This window comes from Amborella trichopoda, chromosome 1, assembly GCF_054954075.1.
Source record: "Amborella trichopoda isolate Santa Cruz 75 chromosome 1, AtrichopodaSantaCruz75HAP2 v2.0, whole genome shotgun sequence".
Taxonomy (NCBI): Eukaryota; Viridiplantae; Streptophyta; class Magnoliopsida; order Amborellales; family Amborellaceae; genus Amborella; species Amborella trichopoda.
In genome coordinates this window covers 16,503,731-16,530,263 of record NC_142336.1, presented here as the reverse complement: position 1 = coordinate 16,530,263, position 26,533 = coordinate 16,503,731, and the positions used below count along the sequence as shown (strand labels likewise).

Sequence of the window (26,533 nt, the reverse complement as noted above, 5' to 3'; positions counted from 1 at the left end):
GTGCGGCAAAATGGGAGAGTATGGTTCGCCTGCAAATCACGCGATTAATTTCTAAAACAGGCAAAGAATAGCTTTCAAAATAACCCAAGTTACCGCATCAACTTTTATGAATCCTGATTACTAATAAAATGAAAAAAAAAAGAAAAAGCCAATAAGATATGAATAGTTCTCATATTTCCTTTCAAACGGACACAACAATAAGTTGGGTTCTAGGACGGTAATTCTTCAACAAAATGGATTCCACCAAAAAATCAGCAAATGGCCGTAGTTAATGTTCTCTTTTTCTTCTCTACTCATGGTGCACTTCACATCAATGACCAGTAGCATAAAAAGTTTACATGTGGTGTCAACCACCTATAAAATAAGAAAGAAACTTTTACATGTGGCACCATCCACGTTTTAAATATATGAGAACCCTATTCTCAACCATCCAATTTGAATAGATAGTTGGATCATTTCGGGTATAATATCACATATTAGTTCACAAACGTCCAGATTAGACAATTTAGAGTAGTTATTTCATTTTTTATTTTATAAATCATTTTGCAATGAAGTTTGGGATGTGCACACCTCCCGAAGAGGCTCACCTAGTAAAAATACAAAAAAACATTTTGACACCAAATACCTTCGAACTTGCAGGGGCAATTTGTTTATTTTTACTCATGTTTTTCATTTTTCTAAGTGCACCCCAAAAATGCGAGGGCACACCCCAAAAGCATGTAAAACTTATTTGTAAAAACAAAACAAAACGAAAAAAAAACAATGTTTGGTATGACATTGTGCTTGAAGCCATTTGAACCATCCATCATTAATCGAACAGTTTAAATATGGGTCACATATTTTATATACCAGTGGCACTACATGTAATCCTTCTTTAAAAAGATATTTCCAAGTCCCAAAGATTGAAAATTTGAAACCAATGGGAGGGAAGAGGGGGATGAATATAGAAAATAAAGTCGTCTCGATTTATAAAAGACCAATCACCTTAAATCAAAAACATGTGTTTAATGAACATTCAGTTGTGCCAGTCTATTTACATGAGCACCCCAAAACTGTCAGTTCACACAACGGTATGTCATGAAGGACTCAATGGGCTCATCACTGTAAGTTATTTTCACAATTTGACCCGGCTTAAGGCCATAGTAGCGAGAAATGGCATCTGTCTGAAGCATACGGGGAAGCTGAGAACAAAGAAAATGCTGTCATCAGTTATCATTTACAGATGAGTAAGAAGAAATAATGTGGGATGAAGCTCTAATGAGAACTAGGAAATCTCAAATGAAATTATCAGCAAGAGCCAAAATGTTTTATTACAAGAGAACCATCATATGGAAAGGACAATAAGCTAGAATATAAGTTCTGAGGAGAATTTCAAAATCTCAATCGAGAATTACAAGACCCAGAAAACCAAAAGTTCAATAGAAGCACATATAACAAGGAGAAATGAACTGGGATATAGAGTTCTAATGAAATTCCCAGTTAGAAATTATTAACAACACCCAGAAACTCAAGCTCATAAGCAACAGTACTAATGAGAGAAAAAATTGGACAAGCTTTAACAAGGGACTTGGAGGTACCTATCTGTGAATTACCATACGCAAAATTCAGCAGGAGGTAATGAACATCAATGATGCGCAACACTTGTACCGAGCTAAATATGCATTTATGATTATGCCATTTAACATGTAATATACATTGAAGTCCTTTTGTGGTAGCTCACTAATGCATTGAAAAGGAAGATAATCGAGGTGCATTAACTCCATAGCACCCACTTTATCCCATTCCAGTATGAATTAAAACTTATGGCAGTTAGTGCTCTCATGGTTAAAATGTGGCAGTTCTGCCCTCATGCTTGGGTTAAGTGTCACAGAAATAAGAGAATGATCCAGAATTCCATCAAAAACCTGCAAGATGCTGGAATGCCTTTAGAGATCCCGTGACACTGCCGCAACCCTTCCATCATATCCTTAGATTGCTCATAAAAACTTTTGAATATGGACGCAACGGACAGCCCAGTAACCTAGGAATAAGTTAACTGTCCAACTAAAACACAAGTTCTCACCTAACATATTTTGAGGTTACAATTTCAACAGCTCTTGCAAGTACAAATTTTCATATTAGAAAAACCTCGACAGAGATTCTTCTGATTTAAATCCATAGAAATGGACTTTGTGAGTTTGTCAGATTTAAAAATGCAAGTTGGTGTCCTTTTCTTTAAATAGATAACTGCTAAGATATATGTCTAGGTAAATTTTTTTCTGCAACTAACTTGTTTTGATTATTGGAACAGGTCCTGTTTTCCTTATTTTAACTGGTCCTTCAAACACTTTCCGTCTCTCAATACATCATTTTTGTTTTGAAGGTACATACTTGAGAATTTCATGGCAATAATGCATCCCTACACGAACTACCAAATTAGAATAGAATAAAACATACTAGAGTGATTACAAGGACCTAGTTTTCAAAAGTCAAAACTGGAAGTTTTAGCCTGATCTAAAACTAAAATTTGTGAAAATGCTTAAGATCTCTGCACTACTTAAATTACATAAAATTGACAAAAAGACAAATCAAGAACAGCTGATTCAGATAGATAGATTTTCAAGCCCAAATCTGAATCCAGAATGTGCATATCTTAGAAATGCAGAACTAGTTTGTCCAGGAAACTAACCTAGAACTTCCATTCTCCTCAATCACATATTCAGACAATCTGGATTTAATTTCTGGAAAGAGAAAAAAATACTAATAATACTAATAATAAAGGAATTGTGGAGTTGCCTCAACCCACATATTGTTGTAGTGAAGGGAATTAGAGCAAAGTGAAACTCTTCCCCATTACATGCGATACATGTTACCCACAAAAGTAGTTTCTCAACAAACTAAGCTAGTTATTGCTAAAGAAGAAAGAAAAAAAAAGGTAAATGAACCAAAGGTATGCTGGAGAGGCTAGTACTAAGAGGTAAATGGCTTCTACCTTTCCCCAAATTGTACTCCTCTATTACTGTTAGAGTGAAAAATTTTCCATAATTTGGCCGTGGATGTTTCATCTTATCACATTAAAAAAATTATTGTCTCTTGTATAACTGTGTTAATTCTCTTTATTTGCTAAAAAAAAAAATTCTCAATTAAGCCTTGCATATAAGCCTATTATTGGGTCTAGTATTTCGAGGAACCACAGTGGACGACTTCAAAAAAGTCAACTTGGGCGATGAGGGTGACCAGAGGCCAATCTTCATCTCAACCACCATGACACCGGAAGAAAAAGGGGATTACATGGCCCTCATGAAAGATAGTGGTCATACATTGTTAATCGGCCTAATTTATGCATAGGCTTAGTGGGATATATTGGAGCAGAAAGGCCAAATTGTTTCAAGTTGAAAGGCGATCTTGAGTCTAGCTATTAAGGCCTTGTATTCGGCAATGTTGTTTCTACACAGCAAATTTAACCTTATGGTTGTTGGTAAAAGGTAAAAGGCAACCTGTGTCTATACTCTACAGGCCCTAGAATCACCGATGTTAAAATCTTATTTTTTCTTACTATTTTCTTCAATTCGACTAATCTAGATTATCCAATTCAACCAATCCATTCTCTTCAAAGAGATTTTTCGAATTGGTTGGTTGAGAAACTGCTTTTAGCGGGTAATATGTATCTCATATGATGAGGAAGTTGAGTTGACTTTGCTCTAAATCCCCCTACTACAAGAATATGTGAGTCGAGACAACTCCACAATTCCTTTATTATTTTTTTCTCTTTCTAGATATTAAATCCGGATCAAGCCCCCCTAGTTAGGAGGCTTTTGGTCTCTCAAAAGCATCATCACCAAGTGAGGAAATTTTTCCTTCGCTTGGTCCACAGGGAACCATCCTGCTCAGTTAAGGCACTGCCCTTTAGGACATTATCCACAAGAATTCTTGCTCTTTCAGCACCAAATCATGCACCATCGGTAAAATGGTGGATTCCTCTGGTTTATCCAAACGAGATGGTTCGAATAAGTGGAGGTTCTCAACATCCACAACAGAGTTCATCTGCATATACCCAATTAATTCAAGCTTAAAAGCATTATCATCATATTGATCAATAATTTTGAATGGACCATATTGAATAGGCTTCAACTTCTTGCGTGATCTCCTAAATATCTGATCTTGCCCAAGTACAGCCATACCATATCTCCAACTTGGAAATGATGTCAGTGCAATGTTTTCTCATGACACTCCTTGTAGCACTATTATGCATGCTTTAACTATTCTTCAACCCTATGATGGATAAGGTGAACCCTTTGTACAAACTCTAAAGCATTATCACTTTCACCGCATTCACCTGTTTCCACTTATTTTCCTATGAAAAGACTATTAAATGGGGATTGTGGAAGAAAACCATAACATACCTCAAAAGTTGTTCAATGAGTGAATAGTAACAATACTGAACATATGGCAAAATTCTAATACTAAGTCTTTGGCCTTTGATGGCTAATGGTCTGGTTGACCACTTCTGTTTGTCCATCTGTTTGGGGATCAAATACCATATACCTCTGCGACTTCATGTCCAACATTCCCCATAATGAATTCTAACATGTAGTTCCCCAAAGTGCACATATGTTTTTCACCATATTGATCGGATGAAGCGACTTTTTAAGCGTAAAACCTCCTGCAAATCCCACCTATGGAAATCTACAATTTCAAGTCACTATAATGAAAAAAGAGGGGACATCAAAAAAAGAAAAAGGAATAAATGACAACCGATAGGGGTGGGAAATCTACCGAACCATCAAAGGACGCACTACCGAATATGGCAGTTCTGGTCAAACCAGTGAGTGTCACTCTTCATCTCCAGTGGCTTAACAAGCTTAAATGAATTTTTTCCAATATTATCTTCCACTACACACACTATAGTTTCAGGTACCAATGAATCTAGAGAATTCTCATACATGTCATCGCCTCTCAAACTAGGAAAATACTGAGAATCTAAGTCATCTAGCCAAACAAGCATTCTTTAACTTCAACCCCGGAAAAAAGAAATTAAACATGGAAGTAGGGCAATGATTTCATTCAACCGTTGTATAGTAATATGATGTAACATCCTTAAAAAACCATCTTATGGCCATTTATTTGATCCAAATTTTGAAATATACACTCTTTTCATTCTAATGAACAATCACAAAAAAAGAAAAAATTGAAAACACAACCCAGAAAGTATTTTTTTAGCCCAATTAACATAAGCCGTTCATTTTGGTGAGATGCTTAAATCTAGGCCTTATAAGGATTTTTTTCATTTCCAATTTTTTTGGATGGCTTTATTATCATTAGTTGAGCAATGTTAAAAAAGAAAAAAATGATTTTGAGTTTATAAAGGCTAAGATCTTGAAATTCACAAAATGAATGGTCTAGATTCGTTTTTGGAGGGGACTCATTTTGACCATATCTAGGGTTCAAATAGAAATTTGTTTTTGGGGGGATTGATTATTGAGATGAAGAGAGTGTGTGTGCAAAATTTGGGGTCATCCAAAAACCACAAACATGGTTTTCTAGAAGTGTCATTGCATTATACTATGGTACAACCGTTGCATTCGATCATTGCTCATATATCTATCTATCTATCTATCTATATATATATGTATATATATATATATATATATATATATATATATATATATATATATATATATATCCTTTAATTGTGTGGGTGTAATTCTGTTGATTTTCCTTATTTGCTGGAATTTCTTTTTCTCAATTAATCATTGCATATAAGAGTATTGTTTTGGGTCTGGTATTTCGAGGAAATTAAAGTCCATCAGACCTCTACAAAGTCCAGTTGAACTAGTAGCAAAAACATGAGATGTGACGAATGGCAATCAAAAAGTTATCCATTCGAACCATAATTTCTTCAAATTTTGTTGAACTATATGTAATATAGGCTTGACATTAGCCTCAAGATACTCATTTAATGAGCAGAAGAAATTCCCAGAGCTCCCTTGCAGATGGTCCCACACAAAGTATATGTGAATAACAATTGCATGTTTAACTCTGGGGATACAAAACTTCCGATTCCTCACATTTGACTGGCAGACGAAAAATCTGCCAATAAAACTTGAAAGACGTAACAAATCAGGGTGTCATACACTGGAGTTTCAATGGCTTTAAAAGTAGACCGTAAAGGAGAATGCTCTCATGGAATTGATGGCTATAAAATAAATAAATAAGAATAAAATAAAACAAAATAAATAGGGTGAAATCCCTCACATAATGTCCATGTACAACAGTCCACTAGAATTAGAAATTTTAGATTCCTCATTTGCACATTTGACTAGCAGACTACAGATCTGCCAAGAAAACTTGAAAGACTTTACTTTAAATACCCTTCTGATTAACAAACCAAGGCCTCATAGACTAGGGTTTCAATGGCTTTAATAACATGTAAACCTTAAAACCGATGATCTCACAGAGTCGATTCTCATAAAAAAATTAAATAGAAATAATAAACTAAATAAAATAAAGAGGGTGAAACTCCTCAAATGTGTCTATGTACAGCAAGTCCTTAGGTGGCACAAAACAACAAAATTTTACAAATGTACTTTGAATATAGTAACAGTGATATTACGGAAATACAACTAAAAAGTATGATCTTCATAATTCAACATTTGTTCTCTTAAATGAACTGCAAAGAATGAAATAGATTGACAAATATACCTCTACGCTTCCAGCAAACAAATACTTTCCCAAACTTCAACAAAACCACCTACAGCAGGAACCACCTACAGCAGGTAGGGTTCTGACACCCATAGAACCAAATGCTTCTTAGAGACCCTGAACTCCTAAACTATTGGCAAAATAGGACATTCCATCTCCCACTACCACTCACTTGAACATTTCCAAGAACCTAACATATAAACTATGTTGCCACATTCTGTAAAGTTTGGAAGTGACCTTCACTAGTCATCATATCGACGCAATGGAGTTCAATGGAGTGAAGATTAGCATGACACATTGCATCTGAACCCAAACCCATCCACAGAATTCCCCAACTCCGATCAAATCCAGTGGCACATAAATATTCAGTTAGAGAAAGGAGCTCATATCCAATTCAAAATAAGGGTTCACATCAGGGACAATAGATTGAATAAAGTTCTATGATCAGTATAAAAGTGCCAAAATAAAATTGTTCTTCCTAAATTAACTCACTAGGCACTGTAGCTTTGTCTGCGAAACCAAAGTTAGGAAACCAAGATGTGAGTCGCACGAATGAAAAACTTCCACAACGGAAAAAAGAAAAAGTACAAAGAGTGAAAAAAGAGACCTGATTGTCTGTCACGCTGTATTTCTTCAAAAGCTCATCTTTCTCTTCTGGTGTCAATATGTCATGTTTTGGCTTCAAAACATGTTCAGTTATGTTAACCAACAAATCTGACATCTGAAAAAAGGAAGCCCATGTCAGTAAGTCGCACAGAATCAAGAAAATGAAAACAGACTTAATGGGCTTAATTTGATAACAAACTTAAAAAGAAGGTGATCACACCTTCCATTGGATCATTCCATATATAAAAACTATGAACAACAAAATTTGATAAAAGAACAATAATATTCAGAAAAGAAAACATCTAAAATAAAAGAAAAAACAGATGATCAAACCCAATAACGGCTAATGGCTATGTAATACCTAGTCTGCGTCAAGAATAAGAAAATAGGTTTCTATTTATATGGTAAGTACTACGAAGCAAAAAAATTTATTGAGGCATAGTAATTCCCAGCAGAAAAATATCCCAAGTTTTAGGCCAAGATAGTAAGGATTATGCATTATATGCAAAAATCCAAAGTCCATCACCATAGGCATAATGTCGAAGGGGTATCCAAGTCTCAATGACAAAGGGGAAAATCTCAATGTGATTGAGTTAATCTTCCACCGTTGTAATATGTTTTCTTTTAAGGTGAAAACATTCAACCATTATCAAAGAGAATCCATGCAAGTTAAAATTTATGAGGGCCTTCAAAAGGGTCCTAATATGCACATAAAGCATCTTCGTCTTAAAACCTTCCATAACAACAACTTTGAAACAGCACTCATAGCCTTGAACTAGATCCATCATCATCAACATCATCGTCAGAACCTTTTCCCAACTAATTGGGGTCTACTAACGAATCCTAGTCCACCATTCTGCTCTATTAAAGATCATACCCTCAGCGAGGCCATAAGTCCCCATATCTTTCTTCACTGCTTCCAACCATGTCCTTTTGGGCCTACCCTTGCCATTTTTGAGTCTTCAGCTTGAACTAACTCGCACCTCCTAATAGGTGTTGTACTGGGTCTGTGCCACACATGGCCAGCCCACCCAAGTCTACTTTCTTACATCTTATCGCCTATTGGTGTCACATGTAAATTCTCCCGAATGTATTCATTTCGAATTCCATCTCTTCTTGTCTTTCCACTCCCATCTCAACATCCTCCGCTCAACTACACCCATTCTATGAGTATGTTGTTTTTTGACCGCCCAACATTCCGTCCCATAAAGCAAAGCTGGACTCATAGAACTTGCCTTCAGCTTTATTGGTATGCGGTGATCACATAAAACTCCAGTTGCACATCTCCACTTTGCCCACCCAGCTCTAATTCTATATGCGACATCTTTTTCAATCTCTCCATTTTCTTGGATTATTGACCCCAGATACCGAAAGTGCGCTCTTTTTGGGATTTCTTGATTGTCAATCTTAACTACTTCCTCGTCTCTCCTCGTCTCTACTCCTATTATTACTAAACTTGCATTCCATATACTTTGTCCTCGTCCAACTAATTTTAAAAGCTTTAGATTCTAGAGAATCCTTCTAAAGTTCTAACTTTGTGTTGACATCGTTTCGGGTCTCATCGATGAAAACTACGTCGTTCGCAAACAACATGCACCACAGCACCTCATCTTGTAGGTGCCTAATTAAGTCGTCGATAACTAAGACAAAAAAGTATGGGCTCAATGCTGATCCCTGATGTAGACATATTGTCACTGAAAACTCACTCATCTCTCCACTAGTTGTACTTACACTAGTTAGTGCTCACTCATAAATATCTCTCACCAAATCGATGTAGTTTCTGAAGATTCATTTCTTTTCCAACACCCACCGAATCAAATCTCGAGGTACTTTATCAAAAGCTTTCTCTAAGTAAAATAGACCATGTGGAAGTTTATACCGTTTGCCCTAAACTTTTCAATCAGTTTCCTAAGTAGGAAAATAGCATCAGTTATTGACCTCCCTAGCATAAACTAAATTGATTTTCTGATACACTCATTTAAGTGTTTCAAAAAGCGGACTGCCCAGCGATTGGGACGCCGCGTAGGCGGTTCTAGGGGCCTGGGTGCATCGCCCAAGCCTAAGCAGGAAAAAAAAAGCAAAAAACCCTGGGCTCCAGCCTATGCACCCAGGAATCTGCCTAAGCGGCCGCCCAGGGCCTGCGCCCCGCCCAAAGGCGAAAATGAGTTTTGGTAGAGGCATTTTTTGTCCTTTTTTTTTTATACTAAAGAGACAAATTTCTTGTTTTTAGGTTTATTTGTAACCTAAAACATACAGACTATTTTAAAGAGAGAAAAACCCCAAAAAACCATTTTTTGGTGATTTCTTTAATATTGGAAGGGTTTCTCAAAGTTATGAGAAATTGATCAAAACTTCATCCATTGATATTAGATTTAATTTGTGATATTTTATAAATATATTGGAGGGTTTTTTAGAAGATTTTGAGTCTTTAGAAGCATCTTTGAGGTAGAAATTTGGAGATTGAACAATCAAAGTAAGTGATTTTTTTTTATTGCTTGTATAAGTTATATTATTTTGAGATGTCTTCTTCGGGATCTAATAGAAGTGGTGATCCCGGTTGGAAATATAGCCACAACCCAAATCCTAATGATAAAAATTGCATAAGACGCAAGTTTTGTAAGAAGGATACAAAAGGGGCATAAATTGATTCAAGAAACATCTTGCTGATATTAGGAGGGATGTTGCCCCATGTAAAAAGACTCCTGATGTTGTTAAAGAGGAAATAAACAATTTTTTGAGAATGGTAAAAATGAAAAAAGATGAGAAATTTTCCTCCATAGTAGAGATTAAGTCTGGGGTTCGGGTCAATTATGATGATGATGATAATAATGAGGATGGGGAGGGATGTCAAGAGGTAGAACAATCCATTATTAAGGGAAAGGGAAAGGGAGTTGCAATTGCTTCTGGTTCTGGTTCTGAAAGTAAGAAGCCTCGGATTAGAGGCCCTATGGATAGTTTTTTGCACCCTGAGGTTGCAAGAGAGAAAACAGAGAAGCCGACCACCATTGAAAATAAAATGAAGAACGAAGAGAGAGATAGAGCTAATTTTTATATTGCTACATGATTTTATGAGGCGAGCATTCCTTTCAATAAATCTCGCCTAAGCAGCTTCTATGCCTTGGTAGAGGCAATTGGCCAATTTGGGCCTGGGATGAAACCCCCAACCCCATATGAGCTTTCAAGCCTTTTGAAAAAAGCGGTAAGTGTCACGAAAGATGTTGTAGAAGTTAAAAAGGATGCATGTGCTCAATATGGAGTTTCTATTATGACTAATGCTTGGAGTGATAGGAAGAGAAGAAAAATTAAATGAATTTGCTTGTGAATTGTCCTTTAGGGAATGTTTTTTTGAGGTCTATTGATGCATCTGATTATACCCATGATGCCCATTACATATTCCAAGTTACAGAGAAGGGAAACAAGGAGGTTGGGGAGCATCTTGTTATATAGGTTGTCGCAGACAATGCTGCTCCTAATGTTGTTGCTGCTAATTTGTTGCAAATAACTTATCCTAGAATCTTTTGGACACCATGTGCAGCACATTGTATAGACCTCATGCTTGAGGCTCTTGGCGGTTTATCAAGATATCAGGTGCAGTGAAGGAGGCAACGTCAGTTACAAATTTCATTTATAGCCACCATCTTACCCTCAGCATGATGTGCCGATTTACAAAGAAGAAAGAGATTGTGAACACGAGATTTGCGACTGGGTACTTATGCCTAGATAGCATACATTTGAGGAGAGTGCAGTTGAGGCAGATGTTTACCTCGGATGACCGGAGAGCATGCAAGTGGTCCAAAGATCAGGTTGGGAAGAAGGTGAAAGATATTATCTTTTCTAAGTCTTTTTGGAGAGGGGTGAAAAGCGCTCTTAAGGTATTTTTTCCTATTGTCAAATTCCTTCGCATGGTTGATAGTGACAAGGCTTCTATGGGCTACATATATGAGGCTATGGAGAAATGCAAAAGTGAGAGCCCAAACTTTTGATGATGATGAGAACTGCTACAAGCCTATTTGGGAGATTATTGATGAGAAGTGGGATAGGCAGCTACATCAGCCATTGCATGCAGCTAGTTATTATTTGAACCCAGCTTTTTTTTATGCTGACAAGGATATACACACAATTATGATTGGATTTAATAAGTCTGTAGATATGCTAGTCCCTGATCCTGATATCTAGGATATTATATGTGTTGATGAGCTGATAAATTACAAGTGTTCATTAAAGTCTTTTGGAAGTCCAATGAAGATGAGGCAAAGGACCAAAATTGATCCATGTAGCAATAATATTCTTAAGTTCATTAAGTTCAAGTTATCAAGTTTCATTTTTATAATTCTATTATTTATTTATGATTTTTTTTTATATCTTTGCAGCCAACATGGGTGTAGTTCTCCAAATTTACAAAAGTTGGCTATTCGGATCTTAAACCTAACCACTTCCTCATCCGGTTGTGAGCGTAATTGGAGTACTTTTGAAGGGGTAAGGCCATAAGGGTAATTTGTATAATTGTATTAATAATACATGAACCATAGATTTTAATTAGTTTCATTTGATTTGTTCGATTCATACAAAGAAAATGAACAAGCTTGAATCAAAGAGGCTCAATGACCTTGCCTATGTCAAGTATAATCGATTCTTGAATGACAGGTTTGCTAAGAGAGATAAGAGAGACCCCATCAGATCAAAAAATATGGACAATGTTATGGAATGGTTAGTTGATGATGATGAGGTCGAGGGGCATGAAGGATTGACATGGGACATGGCCATGGATGCTTCAAGAACATCAGCCGACCCTCCTAGGGCCACTAGATCTTCCGCACAAAGGACGAGAGTGGAGGAAGAGGACGAAGAAGAGCCAGATTCAGAAGAGACGGAAGAGGACAACCAATATGTCAAGGAAGGATACAACTCCTATGAATATGATGCAAATGCGGCTAACCCTACTTTTTCTGATGATGAATGATGAATGATGAATAATGATTAAACTTTGAACATCGATTGAAGATTCTTTTGAGTCTTCAAGTATTACTTTCATTTTTGTTTTCTTCCTCTTGGTTGTGTATTGTGGATAGTGGATTTGTAGTCCCATTGGTTTGGTATTTGGTATCTTTGGTTAGGTAATTTAGTTAGTAAATTTTAAATTTTAATTGGATATGGACCGATTTATGGTTATGCTTATGGAGTGTGTGCTAATGTGTAGTATACTTTTAATTCTAATGTGCTCTAAATACCTAATTTTTATATTTTATACAATATAGATACTTTTAGAGACCGTAGAATCCTTTTTGGATTCAACTGGGCCGCCCAGGTTCTGAGCGCCCGCCTAGGCGCTGAGCGACCTGGACCCCCCAGGCCGCTTAGGACCCGTCTAGTGCTTTTTGAAACACTGACTCATTTCATGCCTTAATCGTTGTTCAATCCCTCTCTCCAACAACTTCATAGTGTGGCTCATAAGTTTGATCCCTCGATAGTTCATACAATTATCTGTCTCCTTTGCTCTTGTAAATAGGTATCACAGTACTTTTCTTCCATTTGTATGGCATTTTCTTTGTTCTCAAGACATTGTTGAACAGCGTGGTCAGCCAGCCAATGCCAATCTCCCCTGCACTTCTAACCTCTATTGGAATACCATCTGGTCCTAAAGTCTTTCATATCTTCATACTATGCAAAGCTTTTCACTTCAAATATCTTAATCCTACGAATGTATCTATGACCTCCGTAATATCCTAATCCTATGAATATATGTATGACCTCCGCCCTCATTGTGCCAACGGTTCCTTCTGCTATGTTCCCATTGTGTTTATTATTTAATAATTTTTGAAAATTAACTCTCCATTCCATCCTTCACCAAGACCCTTCGATCCTCACTCTTAATGCATTTAATATAGTCTAAATCCCTACACTTTTTCTCTGAAATTGAACTAGATTCAAGAACTTAATTTGTCAATGCTTTGATTCTTCTACAAGAATGAGTACATCTCTTTTGTTTTGAAGAGAGGTAAGGGATTTGTATGTCACTGTATGAGTGGTTTACAGAGACAAACAGATGGATGAGTTATTTTCTAAGATTGTAAAAGAACAACATGGAACAATGAGAAGCAAAAAAAATAGCAATTCTTGTCAATATCATAAACAACATAATCAACCAATTTTATCACAATATTGAACACGCATAAATTAAGGGAACACTTGCTCTAGACCCACAGCCAAAGCTCAAAAGTGTTCATAGTAACAGAGGAATAATAGTAGAAATTATGGTGAAAAAGGAAAAAGAAAAAGAAACAACTCTTGAGCTGAAGAACATCATCTCCTTTCTAGAAATCAATTTACGATGGAATGTTAAAATTGTTGAAGTGTATTTTCTAGAAAGTATATTAGTTTTTATGTTATTTTATCATGAGTGATGTAGTATGGTTGCACTTGTAAGTTTGTGTAGTAGGAAGTTGTAAAACTACAAGGTGGTTAGTAGTTATTGTTACAAGTGGGTAGTTATTGTAGGAAACATGGTAGTAAAAACCTTCATTTAAAGAGATGTGTGGTGAGAAAATTGGGACAAATGTTTAAGGTTAATCTTGGGTGTCAAGATTGTAATGCCTTTGTGTACCCGGGGTCACATGTGTTAAGGTTAATCTCATGTGTTGAGATTGTAATGCCTTTGTGTACCCCATATTTTTCTTTAATGAAGTTTTTCTTCCACTTCATCTTGGTTATTCTTCTTCTTTCTATTTGCTTGCGAGTCTTGAGGCATTGTCACACTAATTGATAAACGGATCGTTTCGGTTTTGTGGAATCCATCTTTCTCTACCCTTATATATTCTTGAAAGAGATTCTAGTGATCATATTGGAAAAATATAATATGATCCGTATCCACATTATATAAGAAGAGATTTTTGGTTATTTCTATTATAGATGCCTTGACACTTCCATAATAACTACCAGACAAGAACACGCATCCACTACGTTCTATTTTACAAAAAGTAACAAATTGAAGCATAAGGTTGTACTTGTAAGTTTGTGTAGTAGGAAGTTGTAAAACTACTAGGTGGTTAGTTGTTATTGTTACAAGTGGGTAGTTATTGTAGGAATTATGGTTATAAAAACCTCTATTTAAAGAGAAGTATGTAGCGAGAAAATTGGGACACATGTTTAACATTAATCTTGAGCGTCAAGATTGTAATGCCTTTGCGTACCCAAGGTCACATGTGTTAAGGTTAATCTTGCGTGTTGAGGTTGTAATGCCTTTGTGTACCCCATGTTTTTCTGTAATGAAGTTTTTCTTCCACTTCATCTTGGTTCTTCTTCTTCTTTCTATTTGCTTGTGAGTCTTGGGCTAGTGTGGCATTGTCACAATAATTGAGAAGCGGATTGTTCCGGTGTTGTGGAATCCGTAATTCTCTACATGGTTCAGAACCACAAGGGTGGTGGTGATGTTGTCTCGACTCCTTTGGTGAAGAAGATCAATTATCTTTTTGAAGATGGATTCAAAGGAAGGTCTAATGGTTTTAATGTTGAGTTAGGAACTCAACTCAAGGTTAAAACCATTGATGCGGAAGAACCTATTTGGAGGCACAAATTGTTAAAGTATATAGTCTAGTGAATCAACTCAAAATAATGAGTTCCCTAGGATTCTATTTCACACAAGAACTCTTGAGCTGAAGAACATCTCCTTGCATAACTACCAACAATTCAAATTTTGATTTTGAAGGCTAAAGAAAACCATAAAATAAACTAATATTGATTTTGGAGATTAAAAAACCATGGCACAACTTTACATTGTACAACCCAAAACACAATGTTTTAATGACTAATGTTTCAGCATCTAAAACAACAGAAAGGCTATTGACAATTGGTATATACACTCCAAGACTAAGTACCCACTCATGTTCAATCTTCCTCGAATTATTTAGGAGATACATGTAAGCATTATGGATGGCATTAGTTAAACACATGCGAAAGATGCAAGTCCGAATAAGTATGCCATAATAGGGTATTGCATGACCAGACACTTCAGGGTTAGCGGATTCTTGGTTTTCGTTAAGAAGAACATGTTCGAGGATGCTTTCGCATGGTCATGGGCCCCAAACAGTTTTATGGAAATAAGAGTCACAAAATGAAGGAGGGCAGAGACTACTGGAAGAGATTAAGGGTTGTTGAATAGCAACAAGATAATCAAGAATACACCATGCACAAAAAAGTTAAACTATATAGTTGACAAAATTTTGACACCTTCTTGAGATCCACCTTATATATGATGGTGCAACATCGTCTCTTTTCCTTTTTTAGAACAAGGAACTGTGAATTGATGGAGAAAGCGTATGCATCAAGTTTTACTAAAAGGGGCACAGGCAAACAAGCTTAGGATGAGAGGGGAGGTGAGGGAAAAAGTGAAGCAGATAAACTAAGGTAAAAAGATAAAAAAGGCCTCTTAGTTTCCTCAAAAGAAAGATATTAGAAGGCCTCTTGTCCAAGGATTAGAAAGTAGCTCCAAATGCATTTGAAACTTAGGTTATGGCGAAAAAGCACTTGGAGGAAGAAATTTGCCAAACCAGACCGGTCATGGAAACAAAATGTAGGGGGCAGTCTCAGTCTCAGTAAGTTTCAACTAAGGCTTCAAGAAACGGAACACCCAGCTCCTAGGCGGGCACACATCTCACCACCTGCCTAGACCTGGGCACCCCATTCTAGGCGGTTGTACCTGGGCAGGCGCTCAAGGACGTGGGCCCTTTTTCAATTTTTAAAGATGCCCAAAAGACAACGGGGGTAATTTTGACCCCCAAAAACATTTAAATAGGTTATGGGGGTTATTTTCAACCCCCAAAGGTAAAAGAACACTTGCATAAGCCCTCAATCTCTTAGTTGTACCTATTTTTGATAATCAAAAGTACTTTTTGTGGTTTGAAAAAGATTCCTAAACTTTTCTTTTCTCATTGGAGTTATTTTTAGGGTGTTATTGGATGTATTAGAAGAATTTGAAGTGATTAGTAGCTCGATTAAGGTCAAAAACATTAAACAGCAGAGATTGGGCAAAAAAGGTCAGTTTATGATCTTTATTTGAGTCCCATTTTTCAGATTTGAGATGTCTTCTACGGGATCTACTATGAGTGGGGATCCAACATAGAAGTATTGCATTAACCCAGATAAAATGACAAAAATAAAATCATATGCAATTTTTGTGGACATATTTCTAATGCCGGTATAAATAGATTTTTGAGTACAATGAAGCTGAAAGAAGGATATAGGATAATTAAGAGCAAGGGTCCATATTTATTTTTTATGATGATGTTGATACTGATGAAGATGAAGGGGAAGACAGAGCTCTAAGAGTAAGATGGGTTTTGGGTCTAAGAGCCTCGTATGAAAGGGCCTATTGACAGTAATTGAGAAAGGGAAGGGTAAGGGGAAAAAGCATGTGACAATTGAAAATAGATTTAAGAAGGAAGATAAAGGCCGAGTGGTTCAGAATATTGCTCGGTGGTTTTACCATGCAGGCATTTCTTTTAATACTGCTTGCTTGAATAGCTTCCGCACAATGTCGGAAGCAATTAAGCAATTTGGGTCAGGGTTGAAAGGCCCAACTCCGTATAAGCTTGGCAAGTCACTATTGAAGGAAGAAGTTGAGCATACAAAGAAATATCTTAAGACCCATAAGGATTGATGGGCTAAATTTGGGGTTTTTTAATGACTGGTCTATGGAGTGATAGGAGGAGCACAATGATAGGAGGAGTACGATGAAGTTGTTGGTAAATTGTCCTTTGGGTATAGTTTTTTTAGTGATCCATTGATGCTTCTGATAATATTCATAATGCTCATTATATATTTTCTTTCATTGACAAGGTATTAAGAAGGTTGGGGAGGAGCATGTATTTCAAGTGGTCACAGATAATGCTGAAAGCTACATGTCATTTGCTTCGCCAGAAGAGGCCTCGTATATTTTGGACTCCTTGCATTGAACATTGCATAGATCTTATGTTTAAGGCCATTGGTGAGATGTCTAGTATTAAAGGAGTTGTTTTTTTGTTTTTTTTGATAAAGTTAACTGATATTAACAAGAAAGAGTAAGTCACAAGAGTTGGGTGCAGCAGCCCTCACAAAAATGAGTGCCACTCGGGTCCTGAGGCCAAAGTAAAAATACCCTATGCACAACCAAATAAAAGGCCGCTAGTGACAACAGAACGTTGGCAAAAACATGGGAGGGTTTATAAAGCACCCTATTTACATATATGCGGTGTACACAGAAGACAAAAAAGCAAAACAGTGGCCTGAATGATCGCTGGACTACTGATGGCCTAGTTGATCAATGAGGCCAGCTCCATCATTTGCCAGAAGGTCCGCTAGAGTGTTGGACTCCCTGAAGGTATGTGTCCATAAGATGCTGATATCCCCACATAAAATATCAATCTCATAAAAAATGTGCAAATTCCAAGGAGGTGAGGTTTTTCTAAATGCCCATGAGATGACGTTACTGGAGTCCCCTTCAACTATCAGTAAAGTTCCCCAAGAAAGGTTAAAAGTTTTTTACTTCTATCAAGAGTGCCAAGGCTTTGGCTTGTTGGGCACCCATGACTACGAGAGGTTCAGCATACATAAAAAGAATCTTCCTATCATCATCTCGGAACACTCCGCCTGCCCCTGAGGGCCCTGGATTGCCCCTAGAGCAGCCGTCAAAATTGAGTTTGATAGCTCCTCTTGGAGGTGGTTGCCAAAAGCTGTTTTTTGTGGGCCTACCAGGCTTGTGGCATAGGATCAAGTTCCAATTGTTCGAGAAGTAATAATATGGATTTCCTGCGAACTCTTTGGAATTGGTTGCCCAAAAAGTGACCATAGACTTAATCTTGTGGAGGAGCACCGGCGGCTATTGATAACTTCCGCTGAAGATTCTATGATTCCTTTCGTTCCAAATGACCCAAAGTAATGCTGTCGTGACTGCTTTCCATAGGATTTTTCCGGCTTTCGACCACGGCCCACCGAAGTTTATGGCTTGTAATTCAGGCACGGAGGGTGGGGTAACCCATTGGACGCCAACGAGATCTAGGATTTTACTCCATAAGTATCATGCCAGTTCGCAATGAATGAAGAGGTGGGCATTGGTTTCCTCCTCGGTAAGGCACATGATGCACCTATTAGGCACATGATACTGCTAAAGGAGTTGTTTCTAAGGCTAAGGAGGTTACAGTCTTTATATACAATCACATTATTACCCTTAGAAAGACGTGCAAGTTTCTTAAGAAGAGGGACCTAGTGAGGCCCGGCTTCACTAGATGTGCCACTGCCTTCCTAAGCCTACAAAGCATGTCTAAAAGGAGGAGCCCATTGAGGACTATGTTTGCTTCAGAGGTTTGGAATAGGTGTAGGTGGTCAAGAGATGCCAAGGGTAAGAAAGCACAGGATATTATTCTTTCTAAATATTGTTAGCGTGGGGTAAAGCATGCGATACAAGTATTTCCTACCTTTGGTGAAGGTCTTGCGCATGTTTGATGCTGATAAACCCTCTATGGGATTTATATATGATGCACTTGAGGGTGCTAAGAAGGAGATTGCAGAGGACTTGGGCAATGATGAGGCCAAGTACGGCCCAATTTTGGAGATTATAGATGTCAAGTGGAATAGGCAGCTCTATAGACCATTGCATGCAGCGGGGTACTACATGAACCCTAGGTTCCTTTATGTTGATGCTGATATTGAAGCAAAAGATACAATTATGGATGGTTTTCATGAGTGTCTTAAGAGATTAGTTACCGATCCAAATATCCAAGATAAGATATCAATTGAAGAGCTCATTTTGTACGAGTGTGTTTTAATGTCATATGGGAAAGATATGGCAGTAAGACAGAGAAGCAACGACGAGCCAAGTAATAACAATATATTTCGTATTTTTGTTTGAAAATTTTCTTTCTAGTTGCTAAAATTCTATATGATAATGTTCAATACCTAAATTAACCATAAAAGTTGCCCACATATTGCAGTCCAATGGTGGAGACAACATGGGAGTAGCGCTCCACACCTCCAAAAGATGGCTATTCAAATATTGAATTTGAGAACTACCTCTTCTAGTTGTGAGCACAATTAGAGTTCGTTTGAGATAGTATTTTACATTCTTTTTTTGTTTAGAAGTTCATTTTTAATATATACTCATAGAAGATAATGGAAAATTAGATATAAACATATTAACATATGATACAATAGATTACTAACAGATGGCTTAATTAGTAATAGTAGTAGTAGATTAGTAGTTTACTAGTAGTCTAGTACTCATGCATTTTTTCTTATAGGTGCATACAAAGAGAAGAAATAGGCTTGAACAAAGGAAGCTCAATAACTTGATTTTTGTTAAGAGAGAATCAGAGCTTCAAGGAGAAGTTTAACCAACTAGAGAAGGATCCCATCATTTCGAAAGACATGGAGAATCCTTCCGATTGGCTACTTGGAGACCTTGGTACTAAGAAGGTCTCCCCAGGGAAGGTTTGACCTGAGTCGAGCTTCCGATCCTAGGAGGGCCACTCGACCACTCAAGCAAGGACTGCTGCTAATACATCACACTCATGGAGGGAGAGGGAGATAGAGGATGAGGAGGAGAATTGAGAAGAAACCACGAAAGAAGAGCAATATGTAGAAGAGGGTGACGATTTTGTTGATGACAGCCTCGATTTTGAAGCAGTTGAAGCGATAACGATGTTGATTTTGATTCTTATTGATGATGATTGGAGAAACGCAAATGTCCACTCTCTTCATCTTTTGTAGAATCTTTATTGCACCATTTTGGTTTGGACTTTAGACATTTGGATGTTATTGTCACGAGGTCAGAACTTTAGCTAACACTATGCGGTCTTGGCTCTTAGCCTAGATGCTAATGGTCAAGTTCAGCATTACTCTCGCGTACCGACCTAGGGTCTTTTATGCACTCACTCACACCAAGCACACACTCAAAATGGTTCAAGGGCCTAAGCCCGTTTCATCAAGTTATACAATTGATTGAGTATACTGCCACAAATACCCCCTCAAGGGTTTGGGCCAGGGGCTTATATAGCCTCGATTACAATAGTTACAGTATTTGAATTCAAGTACACATAGTGGTCACGCACACCCTTGGGCTTGGTTGTGCACAGCAAGCAGACAATCAGGCTGCCCACGTCTAAAGCGGTTACACCTTGAGACTGTCAGCCTCAGCCACTCCTGGAGTCAGGCTTATCCTTGCACCAACACTCCGCCATGCGCCATAACCATCACCCCATTTTGCACCCACGACCTCGTCGTCTAGATCCCAGCCGGTCATTACACCACATCCCACCTTCACTTGTTAAAAAAATTCAACCTTGGCGCCTGCCAGCTCACAGGCACCCATCCAGCCCATGCTCAACTCTCTGTTGCCATGTTGCGGTGCACAGGCACACCTGTGCACCAGGGTGCTGCCTTGCCAACAGCTGCCCGCCAGCAACCCAAGGCTCCCACACTACCCTCAAGTATATGTGTAGCAACAAATCACTTCGATTAGAAGTGTGTCCATATCTAGCGTCCAAGTACCACTACTTTGGCATGTGCACTAGGCTGGTGCGTAAGGCTTGCAAAGCATAGCCTAAGGCCACCAGAAAGGTCAGGCAAGGTCCCAAGGCAGCTGACCGATGCACCAAGGGAGGTTTGTTAACCTTCCCCTTGACCAAAGTGCACAGCCAGCAGAGGTCCTAACAAGTCTCCCCCGCCTTCAGAACCCGACGTCCACATCGAGGGTCTAGCCAAGAACTCCTGGACCAGACTCTCGTACTCCCAAAGCATAGCATCCTTCTCCCAGCTGACTTCCACTTCAAGCAACCGTCTGGTTCTTCTTACTTTGGCCCAGTACTCGTCGGGCTAAAATGGCCTCCACCCCATGTTCGAACTTGGTTTTTTACGTTTGGTGCGGCTCATAAGGCTTGGACCCTGCTAGGGCCTTTATCCTTGTTCTATGGCTTTAAGAAGCCCACAAGGAAGACTAGATGAACCTTAATCCGATTGTCAACTGCCAATGGATAGACCAACTTCCCTATCCTTCGGATAACTTCGAAAGGGCCATCATACCGCTGAATCAAGCTGCGGTGTGTCGCCTTGGCACTAATCTTCTTCCAGATCTGGGGAGTAAGTTTCAACATCACCCAGTCCCCAACTTGGAACTCTAAGGGTCGTCATCTTGCATTCGCATACTTCTTCATGCGCTTGACAGCCCATTCAAGGCACTCGCGAGCTTCCTCTAGCTGTTCGGCCCTTGCCTTAGACAACCACAGTGCTATTGCACCAGGACTGGCCATGTCGTAAGGCCACATAATGGGGCGCAAAGGGCTACCGGCCTGTCGCTAGCTCAAAGGCGCTCTTCCCCGTGGAAGAGCTCCGATATAGGTCGCAGCAAAACTGGGCGAAGCCCAGTTGTGCTGGTTAGCAATCAAATGTTGTCTCAAGTACTCATCCATATGGCATTCATCCTCTCGGTCTGATCATCGATCTGAGGGTGATTACTGGTGGAGAAGTTTAACTTAGTCCTCACTAAGTCAAACAACTCTTACCACAACCTTCCCGTGAAGCGAGCATCTCAATCGCTCACGATGTCCTCCAGGACACCCCACAGCTTCACACATGGGTGAAAAAGAGTTGTGCTTTAGTCTCGACAATACATTGGTTGGGGGCCGCGATGAAGGTGGCATACATCAAAAACCGGTTCACTACTACAATGATCTAGCTCTTGCCAAACACTTTGGGAAGGCCGCTTATGAAGACCATGGGCAAGGCTTGTCCATGGGCCTTCAAGGATGGAAGAGGCTCAAGTAGGCTAGCTGGCTTCTGCCGATGGTCCTGTCCTGCTGCCACACCAGGCAGGTCTTCACGTCGTGTTCGACCTCCGGATCCATGTTCGGTCAATAGAAGCCGCAAGACAACAGGGTCAAGGTCCGCTCTTGCCCCGAGTGGCCAGCTACAGGAGCATCGTGGCACTCCCTTAGCAACTCCTTCCTTAGGCCACCTGTGCTCGGCACATAGACGCGCCAGCCTTAAGCATACAGTGCATCACCCTCTAACCATAACCGCCGGGTGTGTCCCTCATGGACTAGCTGCACCAACTTTGGGGTCACCAGGTCCTTCTTGCCCTCCTCGCAAATGCGAGCCAAGAGGTCCCCCTCTACTCGGGTGATGGTCGCAACCACCACTAAGGGCTCAATCTTGCGACTGAGCACATCAGCCACCACATTGGCTTTGCCTGGTTTGTACTCCAAGGCGAAGTCAAACTCAGCCAAAACTTTAGCCATCTAGCCTACTTTGGGGTCAACTTCTTCTAGGTCGTGAAGTAGCTTGTGGCCACATTGTCTGTGCACACCACAAACCTACTTCTCAGCAAATAGTGCCTCCATACTCTGAGGTCGTGCACTACTGCGGTCATTTCTTTCTCCTGGACCAAGTACCTTTGCACAGTAGCATTTAGCTTTCGGCTTTCGAAGGCCACAGGGTGACCCTCTTGCATCAACACCCCACTTACATACAGCTCGAGGCAACAATTTGCACTTCGAAGTGCTTTTCAAAGTTAGGAAGTCACAACACTGGTTTGTTGGTGATGGCCCTCATGAGATTTTCGAAGGACTGCTCACAATCGCCTGTCCATTCCAACTTGACACCCTTCCGAAGAAGGTCAGTCAAGGGATACAACCTTCTTTGAGTACCCCTCAATGAAGTGCCAATAATAGTCGGCTAGCCCTAGGAAGGAGCGTAGCACATGGAAATCCTTAGGCTACGGCCAATCTAGGATGTTGCACCTTCTGGTCATCCATCTCTATCTTCCGCTTCCCACTTCATGCCCGAGGAACATGATTTCCTCTTGGGCAAATACATATTTTTCAAGCTTTACAAGAAACTGGTTGGCCCTCAGCCGCTCCAGCACCAGCCTTACATATCTAACATGATCATCTAAGGTCTGCCTGCACACCACAATGTCATTTAAATACACTACTACATGTCATCGATGTAGCCACCAGTGTTTTAAAATGCGGACTGTCGCCAAAAGCGGTGGAGGGGCCGATGCAGCTTGATGCGGTCCGGATGCAGGTGCATCGCGACGATGCGGTCAATAGATATAAAAAAAAGTCCAAAAAATCTAAAAAAATAGGTTAATGCATAGAAAAAAAATATGGATGTGATATATGTGATAGTAGGTATTTTAGTTTAATGCTTAACTCCAAAAATATTAGATGTCAGAGATTCTGTATCCACTCTCCCCTGATAGAAACTAGATACTAGAAACTTGAAACTAGCTTCATAAAACATTGAACAATCAACAACCATAAGCACAAATTCACCTAAACTTTGAAGCAGTGCTCAATTTCTTCACGGCCTTTGAAACCCCCGATTCCTTATCACAAATTCACCTAAACTTCCGCAAATAAACAACCAAAATGTTCAAATCAAGATCCAAGTATCAAATAATCCCCAAATCCAAGATCTCAATGAAAAACAATTTTTGCCCCTTTTTTTTTGTTCGATTTGATCCCCAAAAAAGCCACGAAAGTGGTTGTAAATGCTTGTTTAGGGCGTTTAATACCCCCCAAACTATTTCCCCCAATTTTTTATGTTCAAAAAGACTATTTTGCTCATCCTCGAAGGGCACAATCGAAAGTAACATCGCAGAATAGTATGCGGCCAAATGCGCTATGCGGCTCTAATGCGCTCTGATGCGGCGCATATGCGCCCGCATACCTCCAAACCGCATATGCGGTCTTTTCCGATGCGGTGCCCACCGCATACCGCCTGATGTGGCCGCATATGCAGCGATGCGGCCACATTTTAAAACACTGGTAGCCGCTAAGTACATTGTTCATTGAATGACAAAACGTTGTCGAGACATTAGTTAACCCAAATAGCATTGCAAGGAATTCATAGAACCCGTAAAGGATTACACAAGTTTTTTCTTCGTCGCCTGTGCTATGCGAACTTGCAAGTAGCCGATTCGCAGATCACGTCTACTGTAGACCCTAACCTTGGCTAGTCGGTCAAACAAGTCACCAATCAGGGGCAGGGGGTACCTATCTTTGCTTGTAAGAATGTTCAAGGCGCAGTAGGCCACGCACATTCTCAGCGAGCCATTCCTGCTTCTTTTGAAAGAGGATTGGGGTACCATAGGGGGTCTTGGACGGCTGGATCATGCCAGCATCCAGCAGCTCGTTCAACTGCTTACTAACCTCAGCTAGTCCGTTGGGGCCATGCGATAAGGGGTATGGGCTGGGGTTCAAGCTCCTACCTCGTGCTCCATCCTGTGGTCCACAACCTTGCGAAGAGGTAAGGACCTTGGGAGTTCTGAGAGCATAACATAAGCAAACTCCCCCAAAACTTTCTCGATGATGAGGGGCCGGGCACATGGATGTCATTCTTTGTCCTGGTTGAGCACAAGGGTGGCCAAATAGGTAGCCTGGCCCTACTGGAGCCCTACATTGACTTGCAGAGCAGACAGTTCCCTTCCCCTTGCCCTTGTGCTCAACAAGCGCCATACAGGGGCAAGTGTCATCATAGATGGTGACCACACCAAGGTGTGACACCACTGCAGCTTTTGCTTCAGCCAGAAACTCCAATCCAAGGATAACCTCAAAGTCATCCTAGGGCACTGCAACAAGGGAAACTTCACCGCTCAACATTCCCATCTTCAATGGGACATCCCAAGCCATCCCCTCAATTGAATGTAGGGTAGCATTCACCGTCTTCAACTTGCTACCATCCACGGCCAACTTGAGGCCCAGTCGGACTGTCTCTCAAGAAACCACAAAATTGTGAGTGGCTCCCATGTCCACCATGGCCTTCACCTCTTTGCCATTTAGGGTGACCCTGATGTACATCAAGCCACCACTGGCTAAGGACTCCTGTGCTACCTTCTTGATAGCATGAAGTTGAAGAGGAGTCACCCTCACGACCTCCGCCTCATCTTCCTCCATGATCTGCACCGTGCTGAGGGACTGCTTCTGGGGGAAGTTTAAAGCTCAGTGTTGAACTTTGCACATGAAGCACCCAGAGAAGTCCTTCTTGTCACCAGTTTTGCCAAAAGACTCCCCATTAGGCTGCCCACCTACTTGCCTACCACCTTGATGTTTAGGGCTGTCGTTACCCCTCGTTTCATTTGCTTTGCCCTTAGTTTGTCGTGAAACTTCCAACAAAGCATTGAGTTTGAAGTCCACAATGGACTCAGCAGCAATAACAGCTGCAGGGAGGCCCTTAATCCCCTGCCTTGTCAACTCGGCCTGCACCCATGGCTATAGCCCCAGCCATGAAATTGAAGAGTTTGTCCTCCTTGGACATGTTCTTGATGTCAAGCATGAGACTTGAAAATTGCTTAACGTACTCTCGTACTATGGCAGTGTGCTTGACCTTTCAGAGGGCCTCCCTAGCCGTCCAAGCAGCATTCCCTGACAGGAACAGCTCCTTGAGTTGATGCTTGAGGTCCTCCCACCCAACAATGGGAGGCCTTGACCCATCGATCATGAGGCACTGACCCATCGATCCTGAGGACCCTCCACCGTCGATCATGAGGGCCTCAATGACGCCCATCCAACCCACGATTTACTCTCTAGTGCCATGCTGTTGTGCATAGGCACCTGCACCTATGCACCTGGGTGCAACCCTGTGCACTGTTGCCCACCTATGACCCAAGGCTCCCACACTTCCCTTAAGTATAGGTGTAGTAACAAATCACTTCAATTACAAAAGTTTGCATACCCAGCATTCAAGTAGCACCACTTTGGCGTGTGTACCAGCCTGGTGCGTGAGGCTTGCAGAGCATAGCCTACGGCCAACAAAAAGGCCAAGCAAGGCTCTAGACAAGGCCCTGGGCCGGCTGACCGATGTACCAAAAGAGGTTTGCTAGTCTTCCCCTAGACCCCCAACGAGGACGTCGAGAACTGTCGGCGGATGAGGCTTGTCAGGACCCCTACTGGCGGCATGCACCTTAGTCAAGGGGAAGACTAGCAAACCTCCCTTCGTGCATCGCTTAGCCGGCCTGGGGCCTTGCATGGCCTTTCTATTGGTCATAAGCTATGCTCTGCAAGCCTCACGTTGTGGGTGGTATAAGACCAAGGGACAAGATAACTTAAATTTTTCATTTTTATTGAAACATGATGCTCTAACTACATAAAACTTTCATATGGGGTTATGAAATTACAGATTCTAGCCCACAACTTGGACTTATATACATCTTGAATTATTGAAAAATCCAACTCTAATAGGTCCCTTTATAAATCCCTTTCTCAAAATACAAATAAAT

At 40.1% G+C, this 26,533-nt stretch overlaps 1 protein-coding gene across 2 annotated transcripts in view; it reads right to left on the bottom strand.

Moving 5' to 3' along the window:
• Positions 1-946: 946 nt before the first annotated feature.
• LOC18425754 (DNA-directed RNA polymerases II and IV subunit 5A) overlaps positions 947-26,533 on the bottom strand; it is a 45,014-nt gene continuing 19,427 nt past the window's right edge. For both annotated transcript variants that reach the window (XM_006830290.4, XM_088852993.1), the window contains exons 3-4: positions 7,289-7,402; positions 947-1,181 (exon numbers count right to left, since the gene is read on the bottom strand). In XM_006830290.4, the coding sequence (XP_006830353.1) occupies positions 1,056-1,181; positions 7,289-7,402 (240 nt within the window). In that variant the 3' untranslated portion in view covers positions 947-1,055. The remainder of the gene's footprint in view (positions 1,182-7,288; positions 7,403-26,533) is intronic.